Raw genomic sequence first — 24,005 nt, forward strand, 5'->3', positions numbered from 1 at the left:
TGCTGGTACAGCAGCTTGCTTGTGCTCTCACATTTTTTTCTCTCTCTGTATATATGCAGTAGTAGTTAGTAATAAGCAACACTTCCACATTCACACAATACTTCACTAACAACAGAATGTTTGTCAGACCTGGATTTAAGGTGTTTTGAACTAGATTAAAATATCAGTGTAGTCAGATATGTCAGGGAGGTGCTGAGTCTCGTCTGTCTTTTTGTTTCCTGGCCTTTCATCTCATGACTTGTACTGTGAGTATGATTTCTAGCCTGAAGATTATAGATACCTATTTTTCTAAGTTAAAGTATGTTTCCAAATATAGTAGAAACAACAAAGTTTGTATAGATTCTCAAAATGGTTGAGACATGGAGATGTTATAGAGACCTGAACATTGTTTCCAGTCCAGCTCTGAGATGTGCAAAGATGACATGCTGGCAAATCTCTTAGTCCTGTGGAGCAGTTGGATGCCTAACAAACTGGTTTTGGTGGGTGTTCCTGCTCATTCCAGCTCTGTAGCACATCCCTATATGGATAGGAAATACGAAAACTCTTTCAGAAGACCTCTTTAGGTGATTTAATGAAGAACTAAGGAACCTGTTGAGGTAGACTTATGTAGTAGATTTAAACCAAGAATCAAGCCTAGAAAGATGCAAAAGGAGGCACCAAGGAGACCAATACACTCTGGTATTGGTTTCAAAAAAGAGAGGATTTACTAATTGGTGAGGAAGGTCAGTTCCTGATGGTGCAAAATTCTGTAGACTTGACACTTTGTCAGAAAGAAAACATTCCAATAAATAGGGCTAAAATAAAATTCTAGATGTTTTCTTAGAATAGATTTTATGACATTCATTCCTATGTAAGACTGGAGATTTAAGATCTCATAAAGAAAAGTTTTGACTAACAGAGACCGTGATTAGAGTGAAAAACCCGAGAGAGAAATTTGCTGCTGTTTTCAGTATACAAAATGTGTTCCAAATGAAGTAGAAAAATAAATTTGCTTAGAGGGGGTTCTGTGACACGGTGATAAATCTTTGCCTGAAATAAACATCCACCTCCTTGCTGGTAGTGGGTACTTTTACAGTGAAGGGAAATCAACTTTGGCAAAGGACTCTTGTCACTAGACATGGTATCAGCCCACGTACCTCTGACAGCAGTGTAAATACGGTGAAAAGTCTGGGGCTTATGGTTGAAGATGATCAAACATCAAATCATTGCAGTTTCTATAGTAAAGAGAATGAGTAGGTGAAAGTAGAATAATTATGTATACAAAGGAAAATAATGTGGCAAAATGAGAGCCTGAAGAGGCAAGATTGTTTTTTGGTTTGGGTTTTGGGGTTGTTTTTTTTTAGACTTAATGTTGGTGTTTTTAGAGGTCTCAAGTATGCTACACAGGCTGCAGCTGGCAGTGCAGTGAGCAACACTGCAGCATTTAGCACTGAAATTATTGTTACTTTTGACTAATTTCTAGCACAATTTTTAAAAAGAACCTAGATAATAATGGGAATTTTTTAATTTAATATGAATACTACATGAGATCCACACTTGTTTTGACAAAAATTTTGCACTTCCCATCTAGACACATTAAGCACCAAAATTCTTCACATTAGCAAAAATCATTGGACAGATACTCATAAATCAATGGCTCCTCCAAATGTGTGGAAGTAGCTGATTTGTGTTTACATTGCTTATATACGTTTGGTAGTTAAACATATGCTATTAAAAATATATAGCATTAAATTTTTCTATTATGTTAAGAATTGTTAAAGATACACTTTTTGTAAATCGCAATTTCAGAGATTAGGTGAATTAATTTGTGTGCCCTTCCTTCTCTCTTCCTTCCACAGTTCATTATCTCCATAGCAGAGCAAGCTGGAAATAAATTATCTGCAACATACTTTGACTCAAATTATATCAAAATGGTGCATACAATTTCCTTCTGTTTTCACAGAAAACCTATACGTTCACCTGCTCCCCTGTATGAAAAGTAAAATTCAGCTGTACAATTTATTTTCTTGCAGAAAATATTTCACTGTTATTGCTGTTGAAAGTTAAAATATAAGGAAAAGTAACTTTTTTAATTCAGTGCTCAAATTCTGGAGGCCGCGTTGTTAGTTGTTATTTAAAACAGTCAAAAAGTTGTTCAATTAAACAACTAAAAAGTTATTCAGTCTTACGAATAATATGAACAATCCTTTGTATGGTGGTTGGCTTTTAATCTGTGGATCAGAAAGACGTTTCTGAGACTGCTGTATTTTCTCCAGGAAAATGTCAAGGTGCAACCCCAACCTCAAAAGAAAAATACCAATTTGTCTGACCTATACCTAGCAGCTTAGCTTTTGAGTTTAAAGGAAACATTCTGCTACAGCTACTTCAATGGGATTAAGCAGATGTGAGAACAGGAAATACTAGCATTTCAATAGGTATTAATAAATGCATTTGACAGAAGACAAATGTGTTTTAGAAGAAAAATGTTAAATTTTTGAGAAACCAAGTGGATATAATTATATTAGCACATAAAATCTATAAATTGAAATAAGAAATTACAGTAATAGTGATCAAGATTTGCATCATCATAATCACTGTTTGTGTATCGATTCCATGAATTACTAGGTATCCTCCTAACCTACTTTTCGCCATTAAACTTAACAGGTCCTTGAACAGACATATAGTTACAGAATAAAAGCCAAAAGCATTAAGAAAGTTGACAATTTTACAGTGGAAATAACAACTGATTCAGTAAATTCATATTTATTGGCTAGGAAGGCTAGATTTATGATCTTGGCATGATATATATAGGATTGATGCAATTGACTTGCAGAGTTCTTAGTCACAGATGATGATGGAACAGTACCTTCTCCAAAGTTACTGTTTGTGATTACATTATAGGTAATTTTAAGATGATCTGTACACTGAAAATCTGATCTCTTTTTTTATCCTTTAAAATACAGAAGCTGCAATGATACCCGTTTCAATGGAATTTGGTTAAAATGAAGTATTATTCATGAACAGGAAGAATAAACAAATAATTAATTTGTTGAATGGAGTCTGACCAGGTGTCATAAAAGAAATAACCAGGAAAAAAAAAAGTTGACACCTGTCAGATCTTGAGCACAAATATAATTTGATGTCAGAACAGTAAAGTGTATTTCAGAATAGACTAGCTTGTGTACACCTGCATGCTTTACTCAGTCTATCCCTTGTTTTTGATCACCCTTAATAAATGTTGAGTGCCTGGTATCTTCTTATATTCATGGCACAATCTTTACAGCTCAAAATTTTATTTTTAAGATGACAAAAGTTTATTATTGGGTGCTGATAGTGCAAAATACAGACAGTAAGGCCATTCTTATTACTACACTTCATTTTGTACTGACAAAACAGAAAAATGCAAATTGTGAATTGTTATTAGCAGCAACATTCATATGGGTTAGCCTACAGCTGGGAGTTGAATATTACATGTTTTGGTTACTCTGTAATTTCTGACTTCTGCTTCAGTTAATGCCTGATGCATTAATAGTGTGCATAACAACATAATAATGTGCTTTTAAATGTGCAGCATATAGATAAACTCAATTTCTCTCTGGATTACTGGGTCACATACCCATGTTCATTCTTGGAAGAAGCAAACTAAAATGAATGTGATAATGCTGCTATTTTGGCTGCTTTCTCCCAACTTCTGATTTCCAATGGCATGAAGCAATACCTCTGCAACAACACAAACCTCCAAAGGAACAGGACTTGTGTTCCAGTAATCAACAAGGAATGAAAAGGAAGATGAGCGATGAGCCTCGTGTAGTTTGCTGTGATATTGTCAGCTGAGAGGAATATCAGATGCCTGCAAGTAAGCATAATGCTAAAGAACACAGTCTTGGATTTGCCTTTTCTAACAGAACATGATTCCTCACGTGCTCTTTCATGAGGAATGATGTTGAAGTCTAGACAGTAAAGTCTGTGACCATCTGTTCTACCAGATAATTCACTCCAAAGACATGGTCTTAAGAGACTATGAGAGTTAACTGAAGTCTTGATCAGCCAGGAGTGTGAAGATCAACACGTAGAATGTTTCCACCATGAGCATTAAGCTTTAGGAATTGATCCAGACCATTGCGTTTCAGCCCAGGATTTTCACTTACTGCTGCAGATGGAACGTGGGAGAAAAATGTCAGTCAAGGCTAGTGACCAGATCTGATGTTAAAGATGATTTCTAGTACTATATGAGTGCCAGCAACAGGTGGATGACCTCTTGTTAGTCCCATCCACATCAGTCTTTCGTGCATCTAAATTAGAGAAGCAGCAAATTCTGCCAGGCTCCCTCGGCAAGGCTCGCGTGTGCCCTGTCCCTCCTTGCTGTGTCCTACAGAAATGGAGCCTGGGTTATGTGTCTCCAGTGACAGCTGCATCGCTTTCTGGGGAGGTCCTGGAACCAGATGCTGGGGTGCCCAGACCCCAGCACATGATGTAGCACGCACCTGCTGCTCAGCTTGCAGAAGCTGAGCCACCACTCGTGACGTTCTCTTTGTTGGACAGGCTGGGTCTCTTCTCTTCCCTTTGGTCAGTGTGACTTCTGATTTCTTTTCTGTCTGTGAGTTAATGCTGGCACCAGATCTTTGTAGAGAGGCTTTTGGTTTGTTTTGTTATTTTAATAGGAGTTTCTCTTGATCATTTGTGTGGTCCTGTCCATTGCAGCACGCACAGTTCAAGGCTTCTGGAAGCTCAGGGACAAATATATCCTGGTGCCAGAGAGAGAGTGTGGCTAACAAAGTGCGTAGATTGTGTTTGCGTTTGCAAGGCAGCATTGTTCCTGAATAGCGGGATCTGGTGGGGGAGACTGAGGATACAACTGTCTCATCTTTTATGAAGATGCTTTCGCCTTGGAAATCTCATTTCTGTATTGTGACAAAACCTACCCCTGGGACTGCCACTGGCAAGAGCAGCAGTGCTAGGCATTGTCTTGCCCTGCAACTGCAGCATCTGTCATCACCTCACAAAACCAGGTTTTCTCCCTCTCAGGAAGGTAATTTCTTGTCAGAGTCACTGTTTCGATTGCCACTTTCGCTGAGGCTAAAGCTATGTCCACCACAGACAGAGGGAGACAGCATCTATCTAATCCAGGCAAGGCAAAGAAGACAGAATGTAATGTGGCTAATTTTCAGTGAACCTCACTTTTGTAGTCTGGCAAGTGTTCAGCCACCTGTAGGACTGGTTTATACAGAACCACTACTGTCTTAAAACTTTTTGGTCTTGGTTGCATATTACTTTCTAGACTTTGTCTTGAAGTCTGTAACTTAACATTGTCTGAAGGATTTTCTTTTACCTATTAGATCCCTTTGCTGGAGGATTACTACTGTATGTTAATTTTCCAACAATGGAGAGTCCATGTAAATTATTCTTGAACATAAAATGAAAATAGGCTGTTTGTAAATGAGGCCTCTGAGATTTTAGCTTGTGTCACACATCCTTTTATAGAGCACACTCTTAAGGTCACCTGTTTTCTTTATTTCTTTAGTTTCTGCTAATCATAGTATCTCACACAGTGGAAAAAATTAAGAGAAACTGGAGCTGCACTTACTGCTTGCATTTTGTTTGTGCCTAGTAGCGTAATCAGAATCAGTATTGTCAATGCAATGAGTACCATGCAGTTGTTTAGGAAAATGGAATAGCTTGACGAAGGAAGTTGCAGTCTAATTCCTGTAACTCCTTTTTTTGTACCACTGGCCATGGGGAGGGAGGGGAAGGCTGACAAACCAAGTGTCTTAACTGAGATAAAAGATTAACAACTGAAGTTTGGCTGCCTAATTTAGCTTCTCTAAAAGCGTGAAGCCTTGTGGTGGTAATTATCTTGCAGAGCTATAGTCACTCTGATAAATAAAATTTTTTTCCCATTTTTTACATTTGTGTTTACATTTTTCCTGCATGCTTATACTAAGTTGTAACATCTCATAAAACATAAGGTTTTCTGTGGTAAAGTCTCTTTACTTTCTGCATAGTTTGCTCACCTAAAGTTAAATATATAATTATTTTTTTTAGTTTTGAGACATATTTCTTTGCGGAATTAATTTGACTCATATGCACAAGATAGTGAACATAATACGTTTAATAGAAAAAAAATCTTTTTATTTGCTTTCTTGCTTTGTTCTGTTTTGCCCTACGAGGATATAATTGCATTCTTTGGGTTTTGCCATTAACAAATTTATGACTGATTTTTTATGACAAAAATCATACAGAAAAATTACCACAGATAAAAGCCAATTTTCCCATGTAGATATTTAGTCTTGGATGTTTAAAAATATACCTCCCATCTCTCCCCTGCCCTCCCCCCCCGCAAAGTCTGCAAATTACGTTCTAGGAGTGTATTAATAAATACTCTGTACAAAATATTACAGTCCTATCACTCTCAGGCCTGTCCTCTGCCCCAGTTAAATTCTGTTCTTTTATTTATTGCAGATGGGGAACTCAAGGGGATTTCACCACTACGCACCCTCGGCCTGTTGTCAAAGTAAAACTCTTTACAGAAAGCACGGGGGTGCTGGCACTTGAAGATAAAGAACTGGGAAGAGTGAGTATTATGTGTAGAAACAAGAAGTATGTGAGAAATGATGCATAGAAAAGCGAGTATTCATAAAACATGCCATAAAACAGTATAAGGTATTCAGTACAGCACCTGCTCCGCTGCACCTGTACCAAACCATGCTTTTCTTTTAAGGGTGACTTTTCTCAGTGTTCAAAACATGATCTGTTGACTTGGATTACCTTTCAGAAACTTCTGTCAGGGATCCATGACGGTTCTCTTTGTCTTGTTTAAAACATTTTTAATTCTTAGGTGATCTACCAATGCTTGTAGCTATTCAAATTAGGAGTGAAGAGGAGAGAGAGAAGACTTGGTGTGTAATAAACATAGCAAATGATTAGGGAAAGGGAAGGAAGCACTTAAGTGGTAGAAGGCGGGGGGGGGGGAGTGATGGAGATATGTCAGACTAAAACAACAGTTCTCAATATGAGCTTCCCTTCCCTTTTCACATTTTCCCTATCTTGATAGGATCATTTATCCTTCTGAGGCCAAAATCGGGGCTAGAGAGTGCAATGTACCATAGAAAGAGGAGGGTAGTGTGAATGAGGCAGAGGGGGTCTGCAAATCTTGCCCTCCCGTCCCCCATCTCCTGTTGAAATTCTCCCCTCTGACATGTACCGTGTGGAGGAGAGCTCACGTTTTAATGCTCAGTTCTGCATTCAGAGTCATGGCTGTTTCTCATTCAAGCAAGGACAGCTTGTTGAGAAAAGCAGGGCTCTTCCCCACTTTGTGTCCTCCAAGTGCAGGCGGCTGCACAAATACAGATTCTCCCACACATTGGGTCACTTGTTAAGGTCCCGACTGTATCCACAGTATTACTACTCCTTGTGTCCTCTCACATCCTTCTAGGAGGCCTCCAAGGTGACTTGGTCAAGGATGGCTGAGGTGAAGGTGGGAGCTGCATGGGGAAGGTTTCCAGTAGGGGTAACACACTGGCGGGAGCCAGGCAGCTGTTGTGCCAGATACAGAGGAGCCACAGGGGTGCAGCTGAGCAGGCCGGAGTCAGCAATATCTGGATTGAAAACAACAAAAAGAGAGACTGAAAGGGTGGACTTAGAGGAATTGCATAGTGCTATTAAACACAGAGAAGTTTCTTCTCTGTCTTTGCTTGCTCAGTCCTTTCAAAGAAACAAAAGGGAAGTCAATGCAAAGGTGCAAGACAGTGGGGAAGGGACAGTGACTATGCTGGCTACAGTGAACTATAGCCAGCATAGTCATTGCCAAGGAGTCAGAGAAGAAAAGAAACATGTAACGGAATAAAGAGGCTAAGAATTACAAGTGTTAACAGGATCCTCTTGCTTTGGAACCTTAACTAGCCAAAGTTCAGGTATAAGCTTGGTCTGCTTTCTGATGCTGCAGCTTGTCTGAGTTTCTAGGACAGAAGGTTAAAAAGATTTTTAAATTATTTTAAAGAATGGAAACATTTCAAATGTAAAATACTGAATATAGCTTTTGCCTTAACTGTATCCTGTTGCCCCAGATGGTTTGTTTTGTGGTTTTTTCCCTGCCTCCTCTCCCTTCCCACTCCTGCCTGCCTTCTGACACATCTGTATTTGTCAGCTGGCCAAACCAGTTTAAAGAAGGTAATAACTTTCCTTTCTTGGTTGGGAGTGGTGAGAGGAGAGAGAGAAAATAAAAATAGGTAGTTGAGAGGGGCTAGGGCTGAGCTCACTGGCCTGTTGTCGGATGGAGTTTGACCCAGCTTTCCCAGAGACAAAGCAATATATATAAAAGGTGAGAGAGGAAAGAGCAATCTTCTGTTTCTGTTGCTGATTCTTGCTCTCCTGTTGTTTTTCAGCAGAGAGGCTGCATGCTCTTATCAGATGCTCTGAGGTTTGGCAGTTTGTACCAGTATTAGGCTATTAAAATCATTGTTTTTTGCTGGTCCCCGCACCCCCCCCTTGTCACAAAGGACAAAGGCCATCACCTTTTTTCCCCTTGTGTTAAAGCTTGTGCTGAGATTGGTCGCAGCAAACAGAAGTACCCGAGAGATGCTTGGGTACTGATTTTACATTTTATAATCCATTCCTGATTTACCAAAAATGTCCAGCTTCCCTCCTTGCCCAAAAAATACCTACCGTAAAAGCTAAGTCAGTAAAAGATAAACCTCCCACAATGACCTTATGTACAGCGCGTGGTCCTTAGCAGTGGTAAAGAACATAAAAAAGGGCATGTTGGTTGTGCATCAGCCTGTTTGGGCGTCTGGTCTGTCCTGTGCCTCCCAGGTCTGGCAACGCGCAGGGTTGCTGACAGACGCCTTCCAGCTGATGGTGGTAAATGCTTAACTCGGGAGAAGGGGGAATCTGCCAACTTACCTCTTTGGTTTAACCAGAGTATTTGAGAGTGGTGCTTGCAAGCTTCAGGGGAGATTGGTAGAATATTCGACAGAATCTTTACAAAATAATTTTAAGGCACTGTGTATGCTCATGGTATACATTTTAGCTTTCAAAGGCTTGTTTTGTTGTCAGTGTCTTCATTTTCAGGTTTGAGAGATTGAAATTCAGGTAGCCTTTGGAAAGATGCAGGATCCCACTGGATAAGTTTAGTTCTAATAAAGTTTTGCAACTTTATGCCTGGTCAGTACGCTGCAGTGACTTGCAGGAGAGCAGCTGATTCAGCTAGGTTTGTTATGCTCTGAAAAGGCCCGAAAATACTTCTACTGATATTTTTTCTGTACTTAAAAATTCAACTCAAACCTGCCCCTTCTGAGGTAGGCTTGCTGTGGACATTAATTCTCATCTATCAAGTACTTTCTTCAAAGCATGTGTCTTGACCTGATACCACTTTTCTACATTATTGAAGTTTGCATTTCCCATACCCTGCGGCTATTGTGAAGGTTTTGTTCTGTTTAATCTATAATTAGAAGGCAGCATCAAGCTACATGATTTGAATTTTGAACTTCCATCACATACCAAAGGGTTTCTTCTGCCACCAAGGGATCGGCTTTTTATGAAAACAGATCTAAGGTGTGAAATGTAGAGCCAGCAAAGGTTTCCCCAGAGCTGCAGAGAAGGCTTTTCCATTGACCCCATCAGTGCATGGCAGTCTTTCACACTTATGGACTTAAGATGTAGGCCCTGATCTCAGTACGACAGCACTACAGCTCCTCAGTTTCAGGAGAAGACACTGCTGATTCCAGAAGTAACTAGTTCATGGTGGAGCAGAAGGAATGCAGGCTCGTGCTTTCAGTAGAGAGGGCAGACCATACTTACAGCTTTATATGCTCCCTGTTGGGAAGCAGAGTCTGGGGGCTGCTCAGCCTCTGCTGCAGAAGTCACCAGGTGAGCACCAAGTGACAGAAGGGTTGTTGTCTGTACTTAACATCTTCTCCCTTAAAGGCATTTAAGATGTGCTTAACTGACAGGAAGTAGTATTTACTATGTCACTTGTCTGACGTTGCTCTCTTCCTCTAAAAAAGCCAAAATAAATCCAGTCGTGAATGCTGAGAGAAGATTTTGCTTGCTGGGGGATAGTCTTTGGGCTCCCAGCTGACCACTTTAAGTGTTTTCAAACAAAAATCAAATCTTAATCTTTTTTCTCTGTTCTACGCAAACTGGATGACAGTTGGACCAACTCAGTTTTTCTCCTGAAAGAAAAAATGGAGACGTGTGCTGCGCTGGAAGGGAAAGGATGTTATTTGGATTTGGGTTATGCAGAACCTGAGCTTCTGTGTCTGTGGTTGTGTGGACCTCCGTATACAGTGAGCCACTGAATTTAACTTCTAGAAAGTGAAGCAGGCTGCATCTTTGAAGCTAAGTTTCTTCTAATGAGGAAATGTTAAGAACTTACTTTATTCAAGTATCTTTGAAACGTGTGGCACAATTTTTATGTGACTGGCAGTGATCTGGCCACTTCAATAATTTTTGTATGTGCATACAGAAGGCAGAATTGATGTTTGCATTTGTACATGCAACAACTGAGGAAGCATGAAGAAGCCTTGGAGTAAATAATTCTGAAAAATCAGCCTGATGATTTCTGAAACTCAGGAATCTGACACCACTTTTCCTTTTTCAGTACTTTGTGTATGAAGATGTTCAAACCTAGTAATTCAAAGTGACAGCCATTGTGCTTGCTTAGCACACATGTGAATACAGTGTGAGAACAGCAGGTGGTGTTTGATTGCTGATACTTTTTAAATATAAGAATATTTCAGCCTTGTCGCTCTGACTATTCAATCAAAAGGGAACTATTGTCTCACAACCTGCTTGTCACAGTCAGCTGCAGCCAGCAATAATTAGCTATGCAGTTACAGGTTTTTTTGTTGGTGCTGTTACTCTGGGTGTGATTTAAAGACATTATAAAGTAGCTCTACTGACTAGGTACCCATACTGGCATGATTGCCTAGTTTCTGAATGCTGACTGCACGGGGCATCTTGGTTATCTTCTGTGCTGTGTTCAAAGGGCCACTGAGCAGAGAAAATTCCGTGCTGTGAATATATTAATTTAAAGCCTGCCACCCTGGGGAATGTGTTTCTCCATCATGTTTTGAAATGACTGAGGTTTCGCAGGTCTGCCTTTTTCTGTCTTCTTTTGAAGTTTGGAAAACGATAAGAGGTTGCTTCCACTCCCCCTTTTTCTCTTGCTCCCTGAGCAGTCTGCGTCTCAGCACCCGGCTATGTCTGGCTGAGTGTTATTGTTTCCACACTAACAGGGTCTTTCTTAGTAGCTTCTCTGAGAATGCTTCTCGTCAGAAATTCTTGAGATATTTTTCATTCAAGCATGCTCTCTCTTAGATTTAGGGGACAGGCTGTTTGGGAAGGACTTAAAGACAACTTTTATCAATTGCTAAGATCCATTAACGTAAGTGTTCAGCTGGCAGCATCAGCAGAGGTCTATTGATTGCATAAATTGCAAAGTCTTCCCAGACCTTTGTCACCAACAGTATTTTAGATAGCCCTTTCACCATGCGCCTGTTCAGTTTTTCTGTTTGACTTTTCTTTCTTTTTAACCACCTGTTACCCAAAGCCTTGTCTCAGTGTTTCAGCTGTAATACAATCATAGCTGAAAAGCGAGAGATCGCTCAATAGGTGAGATGATGGAGCTTGTGTAAAATACTCATAAGCTCCTTTGGTGATCAAGCTCTTATTAACCTTTTCTTTAGCGGTTCCCTAGGTGACAGCTTCTCTAAGGGAGTTACTTTCAAGAGAGCTATCTCCTTTTCATACTTCTACCTCCAACCTTGTCCCTTCCCTTGAGCTTCTTGTACTTCATCCTCCTGGCAGCAGTGCATCATGACTTAACGCTCAGAGGACACGAGTGTGGTGCTGTGCTTGGCAGGCTGCTGCTGGGGTGTTCGGGGGAACTTCACTTCTTGTCACACTGACAGCAGCTTCTGGCTTTCTGACATTAACCTGTCTTTGGGGAAGGGGCTGACATAACTCAGAACAGCTCCAAACTTTCAAGTTAGGGGAGAAAGTGACTGGAGAGGAGTCAGTAGACATTTCTATCAAAAATGGGTAAGTGTCCCCTAAGTAAGGTCGGGGCCAGAGTTACACAAACAACATAAAGTTAAAGGGTCTCTACGCTGTTACTAGTCATCTATTTCCTATCCCAAACCAGCTTCAATAATTTTTGGTCTATAATCCTATTTTCAAATCAGTAAAACAGAGTGTATTTAACTAGGAAATTTTCCTGTGATCTTTGCTCAGACAATGCCCAGCAGCATAAATTTGCATCTGCCAAATAATAATGGGTGCTTATTTCATAACATAAAATTTGTCCTCTCTGCTTGCACTGGCATCTTTTCAAATCACTATGTTTTGAAACTTGAAAGAAAAAGCCTTCCATAGAATGAATTAGTCCTGTTGCGTGATGAAAGCTTCAACAGATGCAGTTGAGGGAGCGTATGATCTTATGTGTCAGGCACTTGCTGGTTTTCATAGTTTTAAATAATCACAAGTTGAGTTAGAAGTGTCTCTGGTAGAGCACGACAGTTAGAGAACTTGGTTTCTCCAGTTCATCACGGGGTTTCTTGCATGAACACAAGTATTGTTTATTCTGAGCAGAGCTCGCAATGCTGCTCATGATTAAGGCCATGTGATGTAAGATTCAGTTCTCAATTGCTTGTAACTTAGCCAGACCTTAAGTGTTGAGGCCAAAATTTTTCATCCTAGGTATGGAATAAGATAAATAGAAAGTGTGGGTTTTGTCAACAGCAAAAAGCAATCATCTGTAGCACCATTTGTGCTCTGGAAGAGCACTTCAGGCATGGGAACTTCTTTTGTCTCATAAAATCTTTGGGCTTTCCTGTTGGGGACCGTGCAGTTTGAAGAAAGGACAGGAAGCTGGGTGCCAGAAGCAGCAGAGGCTCCCTTGGTTGGCAAGGAGCAAGGCAGGATGGGGACACCAGGGTGGGGACAGTTTGAGGGTTTGGTCTGCTTTTTGAAGATGGCACAGGCTGTGTTATGAAGAACAGACTAAGTAACTGGCTGCATCTTTATTTTCTTTAGCGTTGTGTAGTGTGAGCTGTACTGAAGGCATGATAAGGATTTTCTTGATTTGTTTCTGTTGTCATCTGCCTCTCAGCCAGAGCACTAAGGAGCTGCTGCAGATCATCTTCACTTTTATCTTTTTTGCTTATGACGGTGAGCCAAAACTCAGCATAGTCTGCTCAGAATTACCATGATTACCAAGGTCTGGTGCCCAAAGTCTGAGATCTCAAAATGTGTATTAGACCACCCCAACTTGTAAAAACCTCATTTTCAAATACTTTGGTCAAAAGAGTGGGTAACTCCAGAGCTCGGGTTCAACTCTTGAATATCACAGTTTTGGGTGGAAGTAGGGGGGAGGGAGCGGCTGGGATGCGAGGACCTGAGTTGGCTGAAAGTGAATTCAGCCACAAGTGTGGGATGGAAGAAAAAGTAGACATTATCTTGACTCTTGATTTTTCTCAAGTGTGTTTACGGTTTGCCAGTCTGCTTGCCTCTTAGCTTCGTTGGTCCCTTTTGAAGGCTGCATTTTCTTTTGACAACAGGACAACTGCAGCCAGGGATGATTAGCTTGAGAGCTTTATCTAAACATGGGAATACTGATAGGAGGTATTTCTGCATAGTGCTTTTGACTCTGAACCTTCTGCTTGGTTATCTGCTCTGAGAAGGCAAGATTGTCACAAGTTTGGTTTGTTCAGGCTTTCAGAGTGTGTTGGACAACTGAACTTTTCTTTCATACCTTTAAAAGAAGGTATGATCAATGTGCCAAAGATAGAGGAGAGTTAATAGTTGCTTGGCTGGATTAACTGTTTGGTTCAGGTGTACTTCAAATAACTTCTTCTATTGTGATCCAGCTGAGGACTTAAATACACAACTGAATCACAATAAATGATGGTTAATTAAGTCATTGAATGATATTAGCTTCATATCTTTCAACCTGTTATATTTTAAGCCCAGGAGAGAAACATCTTCAGTCATTCACAATTAAGAAACAATGTTTTGAGAACATCACCTTGCACAAATCCAGAAATGTGCTGCTCTATAATATTTAAGATTTCTGTGTTTATTTTACATCCATGCAAGGAGAGGCATGAAGTGAACTTGCCACTTTTTCAGTTACAGTGTCATCTGAGGAAATGTAATACTAGATACAATTGGACCACATAGTGGAGTATTTTTAATGATCATGAGATGATTGAATTCACTGAATTGCCTCAACCCACACTGTTCTGATACTATTAATTTGCCTTAAATCAGCTGACGCAATGCAATGCACAGCAGCTGTGTTTGGTGTATAGCGTTCTGGTCATTAATAGTTCATTATACTTTTTAATGCAGATTACCTGTTAGTTTACTTTTTGTAAACACAGTCCTAGACTAACAATTTATAGTTCTCTGTGCTGCTGCTGAATAATCTGCTGTGGTGATATTCACAGGTATAAGAACAATAAAATAAGAGAAATTAAAATAAAATTTAAAAAAATTAATTCAGAAATGTGTGATGTAGTAGGAATTTTATGAAACTTTCCGAAGTTTTAGGCACAGTGAAAAGGTATCCTGTAGGTGAGTTTTATATCCCCCACAGAAGACATGTGAGTTGATACCATTTTATTTTGTCAAGTAGATTATAGAACAACAACTAGAAGATTAAAATCCTTTAAGCAGTGCTGAAAGGAAATCTGAGACACAATAGCCAAGAAAGTTTCTCCATGGACAATGGCAATGACATCGCATTTCAGTGTGCCATAGTGGAGAGAATGTTTTTAATACAAATTTCAGCAACTTTTTTCTTTTCACACCAACATTTGCCCAGTGTTTTGGTCTCAGTGATTTCCTGAGAGCCTACATTTTTGCCATTTGATGATATGGTGCACAATGGTTAACATTGCCCTTAAGGACAATATTAGTATGAAGGTTATTGTGAAGATAATTAATGCCTGTCAAATGTTTGTGTGTGTGTATACATGTGTTTGTGTGTAATGATAAAAAGTTTGATGACAAAGTTCTTTTAGCTCTCATTGTTTAGAACTGGAAGGCATGACAAAGTGTAATACAAACACAACACAGTGCATACTTAATTATTCTGCCAGATACTTATTCATGGTGAGAGGTTTGAAAACAAAGCTCCAAAATACTTCTTTAAAAATTCAGAAAAGGAGTTGTCAGTCCTGAAGTTATGTGTTGAGGATTTCTTGGCTGGGCAAAGGCATGTGAGCAATCCAGCCGTTATGTGGGAACCAAGCATAAGTTTACAAAATACTGGAGCAGACAAGGACGCTGTGTCCTTGTATGCTGGGAAAAAGGAAGATAAGAGCCTGACAAACAACACCTGGATGCTGGAGAATGAGATCAGTAACTGCTGGACACCTCGTGAAGAAGTTTGCGCAGCCAATAGAGAATAAGATAGTGTCGCGTGAAACGGGGTATTGTACCAATTAGAGTATTATATAAGGCGCGTGGACATAGAAGCTTAGCCAATAATAATGTTGTAGCTAGCACGTGCTATCACCTTTTTCTATATAAACCCTGTAAAACCCTGTAATAAAGGAGAACGACCATACTCATATTGAGACTCCATCGTTACTCCGGGACCATCTCCCACTCCGACAGTTATGAATTAATTAACACTTGTCTGCCTATTCTAAAAACTCAAAAAGTTGACAGGAGAAAGATGTCACTTGAGATGTATGAGCTGTAATAAGCTGTTACAGGACAACAGGAGCTGCTGCAGCCTGTAGAAAAGGAATTCATAACATCACCTACAGTCCGATGTGAATGCCAAGTCATTACATGCAAGGAATGAGTAATAATTCTGTTTATATAATCTTGCATTTAAAAAGATAAACCAACTAAAAATCATTTTCTGTTTGATGCTTCAGAACTCAAAGGTCGCTATACTCTTAATGGTTTTAAATTTTCTTTAAGGGATGGCTTTTACTCAAAATGAAAATCAGCTTGTTTCTGGGAAAGAAGGAATAAGCTCTGTTATACATAGTGTTTGCTACGCATTTGCAAAAAAAAAAAAAAAGTAGCCTCCTGATTTTTTAAAATGAGAATATACTTTTTCTTTTCCTATCTCTTTGAAAGGTACTGAGCATACTCAATAGTTCTGACAGGTTATTTCTCCCGCTGGTGTTATAAAGGTTGCACACTTGATTAGGGGTGACGCATCATATTCCTCTGCTTTGCTGGAGCTCCTGATATTAACAGAATGCAGGAACATGTTTCTGCAAATAGTGAGATGAGAAGCTGATGGTCTTCAGCTTACGTCATCTTTCAGATTATTAGATCTGAATGACACTATTGTAATATTTTTGGCTTAGTAATATCTGTTAGATTTAGATTTATGCTTGCTTGGAGATTCTTACTCAAATCCATAGTTTAACTTTCCTAATAACACAGAGGAGAATACATTGTGTTTTATATATGTGACACAAGGCACAAGGACAATGTATAAGAAATTAACTTGATGGTTAATGTTATGATTAATTTTAGTTTTCAAGAAATAAAAAATGTGAAGAACGCTGCTTTTTAGAATGTTGTTACTTTCGAAATACTGCTTTGTAATAATGGTAATTTGAACTCACTGAATGTTATGAAAGTCTCCCAAATAGCATGTTTAGAATATTTTAGAGTCTAAACGGATCAAAAGTAGTGCTTATAATAACAATGAAAAGAAGTTATGTTTCAGCAGCATTTAACTGCTAAATGTGTGACTGTGGGTAAGGATTTTATGAAGTAGTCATATTTAATTGTACTGGCTATAAATGGATAAACTTTCTGGATGGTAAATAAATAAATATTTAACAGCTTGTGACTAGTTTTAATATAAAATTATTGGTTAGCTAGTAAAACTATCAAGACACTTATATAAATATTTTAAAAAATCAAATAGTGTATTTTTTATTTTTTTATATGTCTACCACTGTAGATTAAACAAAAGGTTTGTGTCATATCACATGTGAATGGGACATAGTATCTTACATTTATTATACACTATTTGCAGCAAAGATGCTTTGGAATTAATCTCCAATTTCTGCAATTTTTACTATAATTGGCTTTTATAAATGCTAATGATCAAAAAAATTGAGTTGGTAAGAAAGAGCATATTTTGGTTTTCTTCACTCAAGCAATATCACTGCTGGAGGGGCGGTCTGTTGCATAATGCTGCAGCAAATTGTTTCAATAGGATGTTTCCAGCAGAGCACTGAGTAATGTAAAAGTTTAGGTTCTTGTTTAATTGTACATGACTATTTGCAAGTGTCAACTTTTCCTTTTTGTTTAAAACTGTTAATTCAGAATGAACTAATGGAGGAGGAAATTTTATTTAACTCTTAATATGAAAGTTCCTATTTGTAAGAAAATGAATGAGTTCATTTTTTAAATTTGTCTATTACAATAAGATTGAGCCAACTAGTTTATTAGATTTATGGAAGCTTTTTTAATCATCTTTCAGACTGGAGGAGATGCAACAAGAATCTTAATTGCTTAGAAGTTTCCATTAAAGACTAGAAGATATTTTCGTATCAACTCATTAAAGTTTTTATTTTATGACTTGCAGGTAGTGTTGTATCCAACATCCAATAGCCCAAAGTCACCTGATCTGCATAAAATGATAGTCCCCAAAAACAGCCAGGACAGTGACTTGAAAATTAAACTGGCGGTGAGAATGGATAAACCACCTCACATGAAGCACTGTGGGTAAGTGTCCATTTTCTGGCTGTTTGTATTTATTATTTTGTCCCATTGTGCCTGTGTTTAAACATATGTAGCTAAAAACATAAAGTTTGAAAAACATTATAAAATGTGTACAACAGTTCCTATAGTATGGCATTGTGTTATATCCTCATTTGGTACATAAATTTATGATTAGTCAGGAATAAAATTCATTTCAGATGTTCAGTGATGTGCAAAGACAGATGATGAGCTAACTCTGAAATGCAGAACTAAGACCACAGTGTCATTTAGAAACTGGGTTTGAATGTTACAATTTATAGCACTTTGGGGGAAAAAAGTTGGTATTTAGGAGAAACATATATTTGCATTAAAACAGGATTAATTGTATACCTGAATGTGATGGTACTTGCAACATAGTCTCCCCTTTTTGTTTCGCTGTCCGCCGTACGGTATTTCTCTTGAAAGTAATTTATGTACGAATACCAGTTTAAGGATGTTTTTTTCTGTCTAACACTGAAACTATTTGGAATAGATTATTCATGAAGACGGCTCCCCTAGCCAACTGCCATTGCTATTCCTCATCCCAACTGCAAAAACAGGTAGTGTTGCCAACAGTAAGCAAAGCTGTATCTGTAGTTATAAAGCAATTACCAGGGCTCTTTTCCATCCTTTTAACTTCTTCTGAAGTAAGTAGAAGTACATTTCAAAAAAAGAGGACTATTCAACATGCAAATATAGAATTAATGTAGTGGCCATACTGTTTAGATTTCTTTTTAATCTCCTCCTGTTAATATTCTGCTCATTGTATACAGACAGCAATTGCCAAAAATTCCTATATTCGATACTTTAAAAAAAACAAACCTTACTTAAGTTTTGGCAAAGCTGTAATTGGTTGGCCTGAAATCTCCCAGCTATCAACCTCAGCCCTCATTTTGGTTTGGGGAAAACTTAGACACAAATGATCAGGACTGTAACAATGAGACTTGCTGCCTGGAGACTGGTGGCTGTTGACCAGGAGCTGCAAGGCAAAAGAGGGAAACCAGTCGTGTAGCTAACGGAAGAACTGGAGCTACTGTGCTTGGAGACTGGGTCTGAGATGAGAAAACTTAGAAGTAGGGCTGCAAATACATAAATAAGAGAAATGGGATAACGTGGTAGGAGAGAGCAGGAAGACCAGGCTGCCATGAGTAAGTTGGAGTGGAGAGGACCTAGGGAGGAGAGAAAAGTGCTTGTCTGTATTAAAGCATGATGCTCTCCTGTCAGTCCCCACCCCCTACCCCATTCATTTGTGCTCACCAAACACCTCTGAAATCATTTGGTAATTTTGGCACATCCTTGTCTAGATTCAGTCCACTGGCATGGTTTCAGTCTCCTGCTGCTGAAAGGTATTCAGCGAGTTGAAGTAGTGAATGCTGCGGGGGTGGCATGGTGCTGCCTGCGTTCTTCAGTGTTCTGTCAAAAGACATCCATGGGGACAAGATGTCTAACTTGCACGTGGCCTGCTTCAGTTGCATACTCCACGCTACAGCTACATCAGGGATGTTGCGCTCCTATGCACCTACCCCAACAGGTGACTGGGAGAAGTCCCCATTTTTGATCAAGTCACTGATAATGTTGGGGTCATGCTGTCTGCAACCCCAGTAAGGGTATAACATGAACTTACTTTGACCTGGGTCCAGCAACAAGGACAAGGCTCTAGTGCTTCTTCCCATCGTACTCCTGGGTTGCCCCAGAGGCTTTCTTGGCTGGGAGCTAGCTGTTCTTCTGGGGTCTTCAGAGGGTCTTCCTAACCCCCCAGTTTGCTTTTACATACTGGTTTATGTCACTAGTCTTCTTTTCTGAGCATTAAATGGATTGCCCAGTCAAATATTACTTTCAGTAATTTAATTCCATCGTTATCATTATCCCTTTTATGTGCTGCTGCTGGTTACTTCCTCGCATTGATTTTGAATCCTAATCTCCTGGAACACTTGTTTACTTCTTCATTTTACTTCAGGGTCACTGCTGTTACTATTCTCCAGGCAAATATTGTTGTTCTGCCCACCAAAAATGCTGAAGGTCAGTCATCGTTTCCCTTTCTTTATAGCCATTAGCTATAATGATGATTACCTCCACATTTGTCTAGAAAAGCTAGGGCACCAAGGGAGGCCTGTATGGACTACTCCACCTTAAATATATGTGAAATGAAATAAAAGGTTAATAATTCCTCCAATAACCATTAAAAAGGTTGATGAAATACTGTATGATGGCACTGGAGTTGCAGTGAGAGGAAGGAGGAAGGTGGTTTTTTGGAGGGAAAAAAAACACCTGCTGGAATAATTGTAATGTGTACAGTCAGGAACCATTAATGTTATGAAAAGCCATCATCCAGGCACTCTCTGCAGCCTTCTCTTGACTTCTTTGGTGAGTATAAGTATTAAGTGGTCATTTGCTATTTTTTTCAAGAGGGATTCCCACCTGCTTCAACACACAGATTAAAACTATTCTGGTTCCGAACAGATACTGTGTTACCAGAGAAATCCTCATTTGTGAAGAGGCTGGAAACACACAGTGGATTATGGACAGTATTATAGGAAGGCAAAGGAATTTTTTGCGGTTAAGGTAGTTGAGGGATGCCTGGAAGAACTGGCTTTTATCCCCATTTGTGCTACAGAGAACGACCTGCCTGTAAGAGACTGAAACATTTCCACCTATAGTAACTGGTCGTATGTTATTTGTTTCCTGTGCCCAGTTTGATAAACTGGAATCTGATTTCATGGAGGTGCCCGACACTCACAGCTACTAGCTGAAATCTGTGGAAAAGGGGCTGCTAATATGCGTTGTACTGTTAGAGTTCAAATATCCTAAAAATTAGATCTTCATCTTAATACCTGAAGCCTAACGTTTTTAGTACTTCAGTTCTCCTGTTGTGAAGTGAGAATAATACCACCTCCCAGTGTCATAGACATTTGAAGGTAAATCTTGGGAAGCAACTGGTAGAAAAGGTTCCTGCACGCTTCACGAGCCGGGGGAAGTGGGGCATGGTCAATTCTGTAACACACGGCCAAAGGCTTATGCTCTGCCGGGCAGTGTTATTGCGGTGCCAGGCTCTACAGCTCACTGGTGAACCTGCCTGAGGTAGAAAAGCAAATGACTCAATTCTGTCTGTCAAGCAGTGTTTGCCTAACATGCAATGAAACACGCCATAGGAGAAAATAAAGTGTTGAAGAGCTAGAAGGCAGCTGCTGCTATCCTGAATAGTGAAAGGGGCTGGGAGGTTTTTGTTTATTTTAGTTTAGTTTTGTTTATTTTGTATGGGGCTTTTTTGTTTGGTTTTGGTTTTGTAGTTTGTGGTCAGATATTTAAGCACAGTGTCATAGAATAAACAAAAGGGGGGGGGAATAAAAGGATGAAAGAATGTGATCATCCTTGCTGCTGGAATTTCATCATGTTAGCAAGTTGTATTTTACAACCTTAATAACAGACTTCTAATGTTAGTGTGATTATCTCAGTTAAGTTCTAATTCTTCAGTTTATTTTTCAGAAACACCTCGTGCACCTCACACATATTTGTCTCATAGGAGAAAAAGGCAATCTCTTGGCACTAGATAATGCCTTTCAGCTGAAATCTCAACATTTATTCAAAGTTGAATTAAAATTTTACCCCACGGCCAATTGCAGAAAGAGGGGTTTTGTTAGATGAATGCTCTATCATGATTTAAAAAGATAATGTAATAAGAGACCGTTTTTTTCAGATACGGGAGTTATGCTCAAATATTTCAGTTTCTGCTGGGTCAGCAAAACCCACAGGCCCAAGCTAATTTTGGCTTTACAGTTTTACTCCTTCAGAAAAGTTTCTTCTGTTTAAGACTGACTTTACTTATTGACACAGGGGATATGCTGAAAGACTTGAAAACCTGTCTCGCATTTATGTCTCAAGAATACTCAGTTTTACAAATTATACTATCTTGTACTTAAACTAAGATTTTAATTCACAAGTAGTGTTCTGGACTGCAGCACCTTCAGATCATGTTCCCTCTTTGGGTTTCCACAGTCATGACAAATAATTATATTTCAAATAAAATTAGAAACTTGGGATTTTTTTCATTATAAATTGTAACCTTCCTAAGAGCAAGAATAAAAAGCCCTATGACTCAACACTACTATAAATCTCAATTGCAGTTCCTTTGTACCTCTGTGAAAAAGAGGTAGCTTTGCTAACCACGTTACTTTTACACTAGTGTTTATGTTGACACGTCCATACAGCTGATCTAGTGTTACTCCACTAATGCAATTTAAAAAAAAAACACTTGATCAAAGAAACACTCTGTGATTTTTTCTATGCGTTCTGTTACATGCTTAAAAAATAAGGAATACTCATATATGTCTCAAAGTAAACATAATCCTATTATTTATTAGATTTTTTTTTGTTGTTCTTGCACGAAAGGCTCTTGAAGTACGAAACAACCCAAAGGATGTATAACCATCCTTTTCTATTTGAACCCTGTCAGTAGATTACAAGGGGAAGCATGCACAGCTAGAAATTCTGAGTAATGACAAGGTACATGTCACTCATTAATGGGGATTTGTAGAACAGTTCTGATTATCAGCAATTCATTATACTTCAGATTCCTTTCTCATAATTTGTAATGTACTTGTTATCTTCTCATAGAATGTGGTAACCTTATCCTTGTCTAAAATGCAGAGCACGTACAAGATATTTTTTTAATCTTCTTTATTAAGGTAGTAAAGCCAACATCCATACAACAGGAGGGGTTTTAATATTTCTATTCTGTTGCAATCTTGAATCTAAAACAGATCATCAGAGGAAATAAGCAAAATTTGACCTAAAAAATTCCTAAAGAAAATGCTAAAAGCCTGTTTATTTCTGTTGAGTCAGAATAGCAGCGTTAGGGAGGTACTGTTTACTTCAGAAAGGCTCACTTGGCTCTCCTTAACTCATAATTAAATTAGGTTGAAAACCCAAGCAGGACAGGTTAATCCACTCAAGATATGTGGGTTACTGTAAATACCTTTTGTAATGCGTGTGGGGTTTTTTAATGTGCCTTTGCCCATCCGTGTGCATTTAAAGCATGCACTGTTTTTAAAAGTAGATTTTGTCTCAGTTAAGTTGTATGTTAGCATAGCCTAGTGGTTACTAAAGGGTATTATTCTATTGCTTCCAATCTAGAAATAAAAAAGGAATACTGAGATTTTTTCAAATACCTTGCTTCAAAAGGATTAGTAGTGCTTAATGGTCATACTGAAAAGAGGAAAATAAATAATAATGTAAAATGAAATACTTGCAAATTGAACAGCCTGAACAGGACAGTATTACAAAGCAGTATTATTTGGGTTTGACTTACGAAGTAAAACATTTCAGCATAGCTCTTGTCCAGAACTTTTTCCAAGATTTGAAGGGCCAAATTCATTCTTATAAGTTCTGTTCTGCTTTCTGCTATGACATGTTGCTTATAGAAATGTTATACCTTTAATTTGTTAAACTTTTGTGTTTGGAATATACATTCTACCAGCACTTGAGTATGTACCTGCCCAGATTTTCTTCCTGTCTCTCATCTGTAAAGCAATTATTTTCATGACTTTTTCGAACTTGGACTCTCCAAAATGGTAAGGAATCTACATGAAATCATTTTTCACTCACAGCTTCTTTTGTATTATTACTACTATTTTATGGTTGTATTTTCAGAATATAAAGGTCACCGTGAATTTGCTAACCTTTTAAAGTTTTTTCTCTTGTGCACTTGGAATTGACTGAAATGTTCTTAGAAGAGCATTTATAAACAATAAATACAGCTACTGGTTGCTGTATGTGACTGAAGTATAACATTTCTCCTCCTGCTGCTGCAGTTACAGAGCTAAAGGAAGTCTGTGAGGCGAATGCCCTGGTTAGCAGTCTTCCAACGTGCAGAATTAGAGGATAAGTAATTTTCCCCTCTCATTTTTGCGATACTTGTCACCTATTGATAAAAGAGTTCTTTGGAGAGCAAGGCAAGTATCATTTTCTCTGTTTTATAGATGAGTGAGATGAAGCACAGGAATGAACAGAGATCACCCAAAGTCACAGGCAATTCAGTGACTGAGCTGAGGATAGCACTGGGGTCTGCTGGCTTCTCAGTGCGTAGGGCTGTAGTGTGTGACTGTCACCCGGATAAACAATCGTCACAGCTACTAGTGAGCTCATAAGTCAGCTAAGAAGAGCCACAGAGACACTGAAGTTAGCCAGAACCATGATTGTGCCAGCTCTTATGTGCTGCTTGTCCATGGTCACCTAGCAAAGAAGGGCAGGAGGAGAAACAGAATTAGCTTTGTAACTTTAAGATGTGTAATCTGAAGGCTGAT

General features: G+C 38.8%; 1 protein-coding gene across 8 annotated transcripts in view; it reads left to right on the top strand.

The window, feature by feature from the left end:
* The window catches only part of CADPS2 (calcium dependent secretion activator 2), a 323,617-nt gene that overhangs the window by 155,234 nt on the left and 144,378 nt on the right, over positions 1-24,005 (top strand). For all 8 annotated transcript variants that reach the window (XM_069802016.1, XM_069802017.1, XM_069802018.1 and 5 more), the window contains exons 7-8: positions 6,439-6,550; positions 17,552-17,691. In XM_069802016.1, the coding sequence (XP_069658117.1) occupies positions 6,439-6,550; positions 17,552-17,691 (252 nt within the window). The remainder of the gene's footprint in view (positions 1-6,438; positions 6,551-17,551; positions 17,692-24,005) is intronic.

This window comes from Haliaeetus albicilla, chromosome 14 (assembly GCF_947461875.1).
Source record: "Haliaeetus albicilla chromosome 14, bHalAlb1.1, whole genome shotgun sequence".
In the NCBI taxonomy this organism is placed as follows: domain Eukaryota; kingdom Metazoa; phylum Chordata; class Aves; order Accipitriformes; family Accipitridae; genus Haliaeetus; species Haliaeetus albicilla.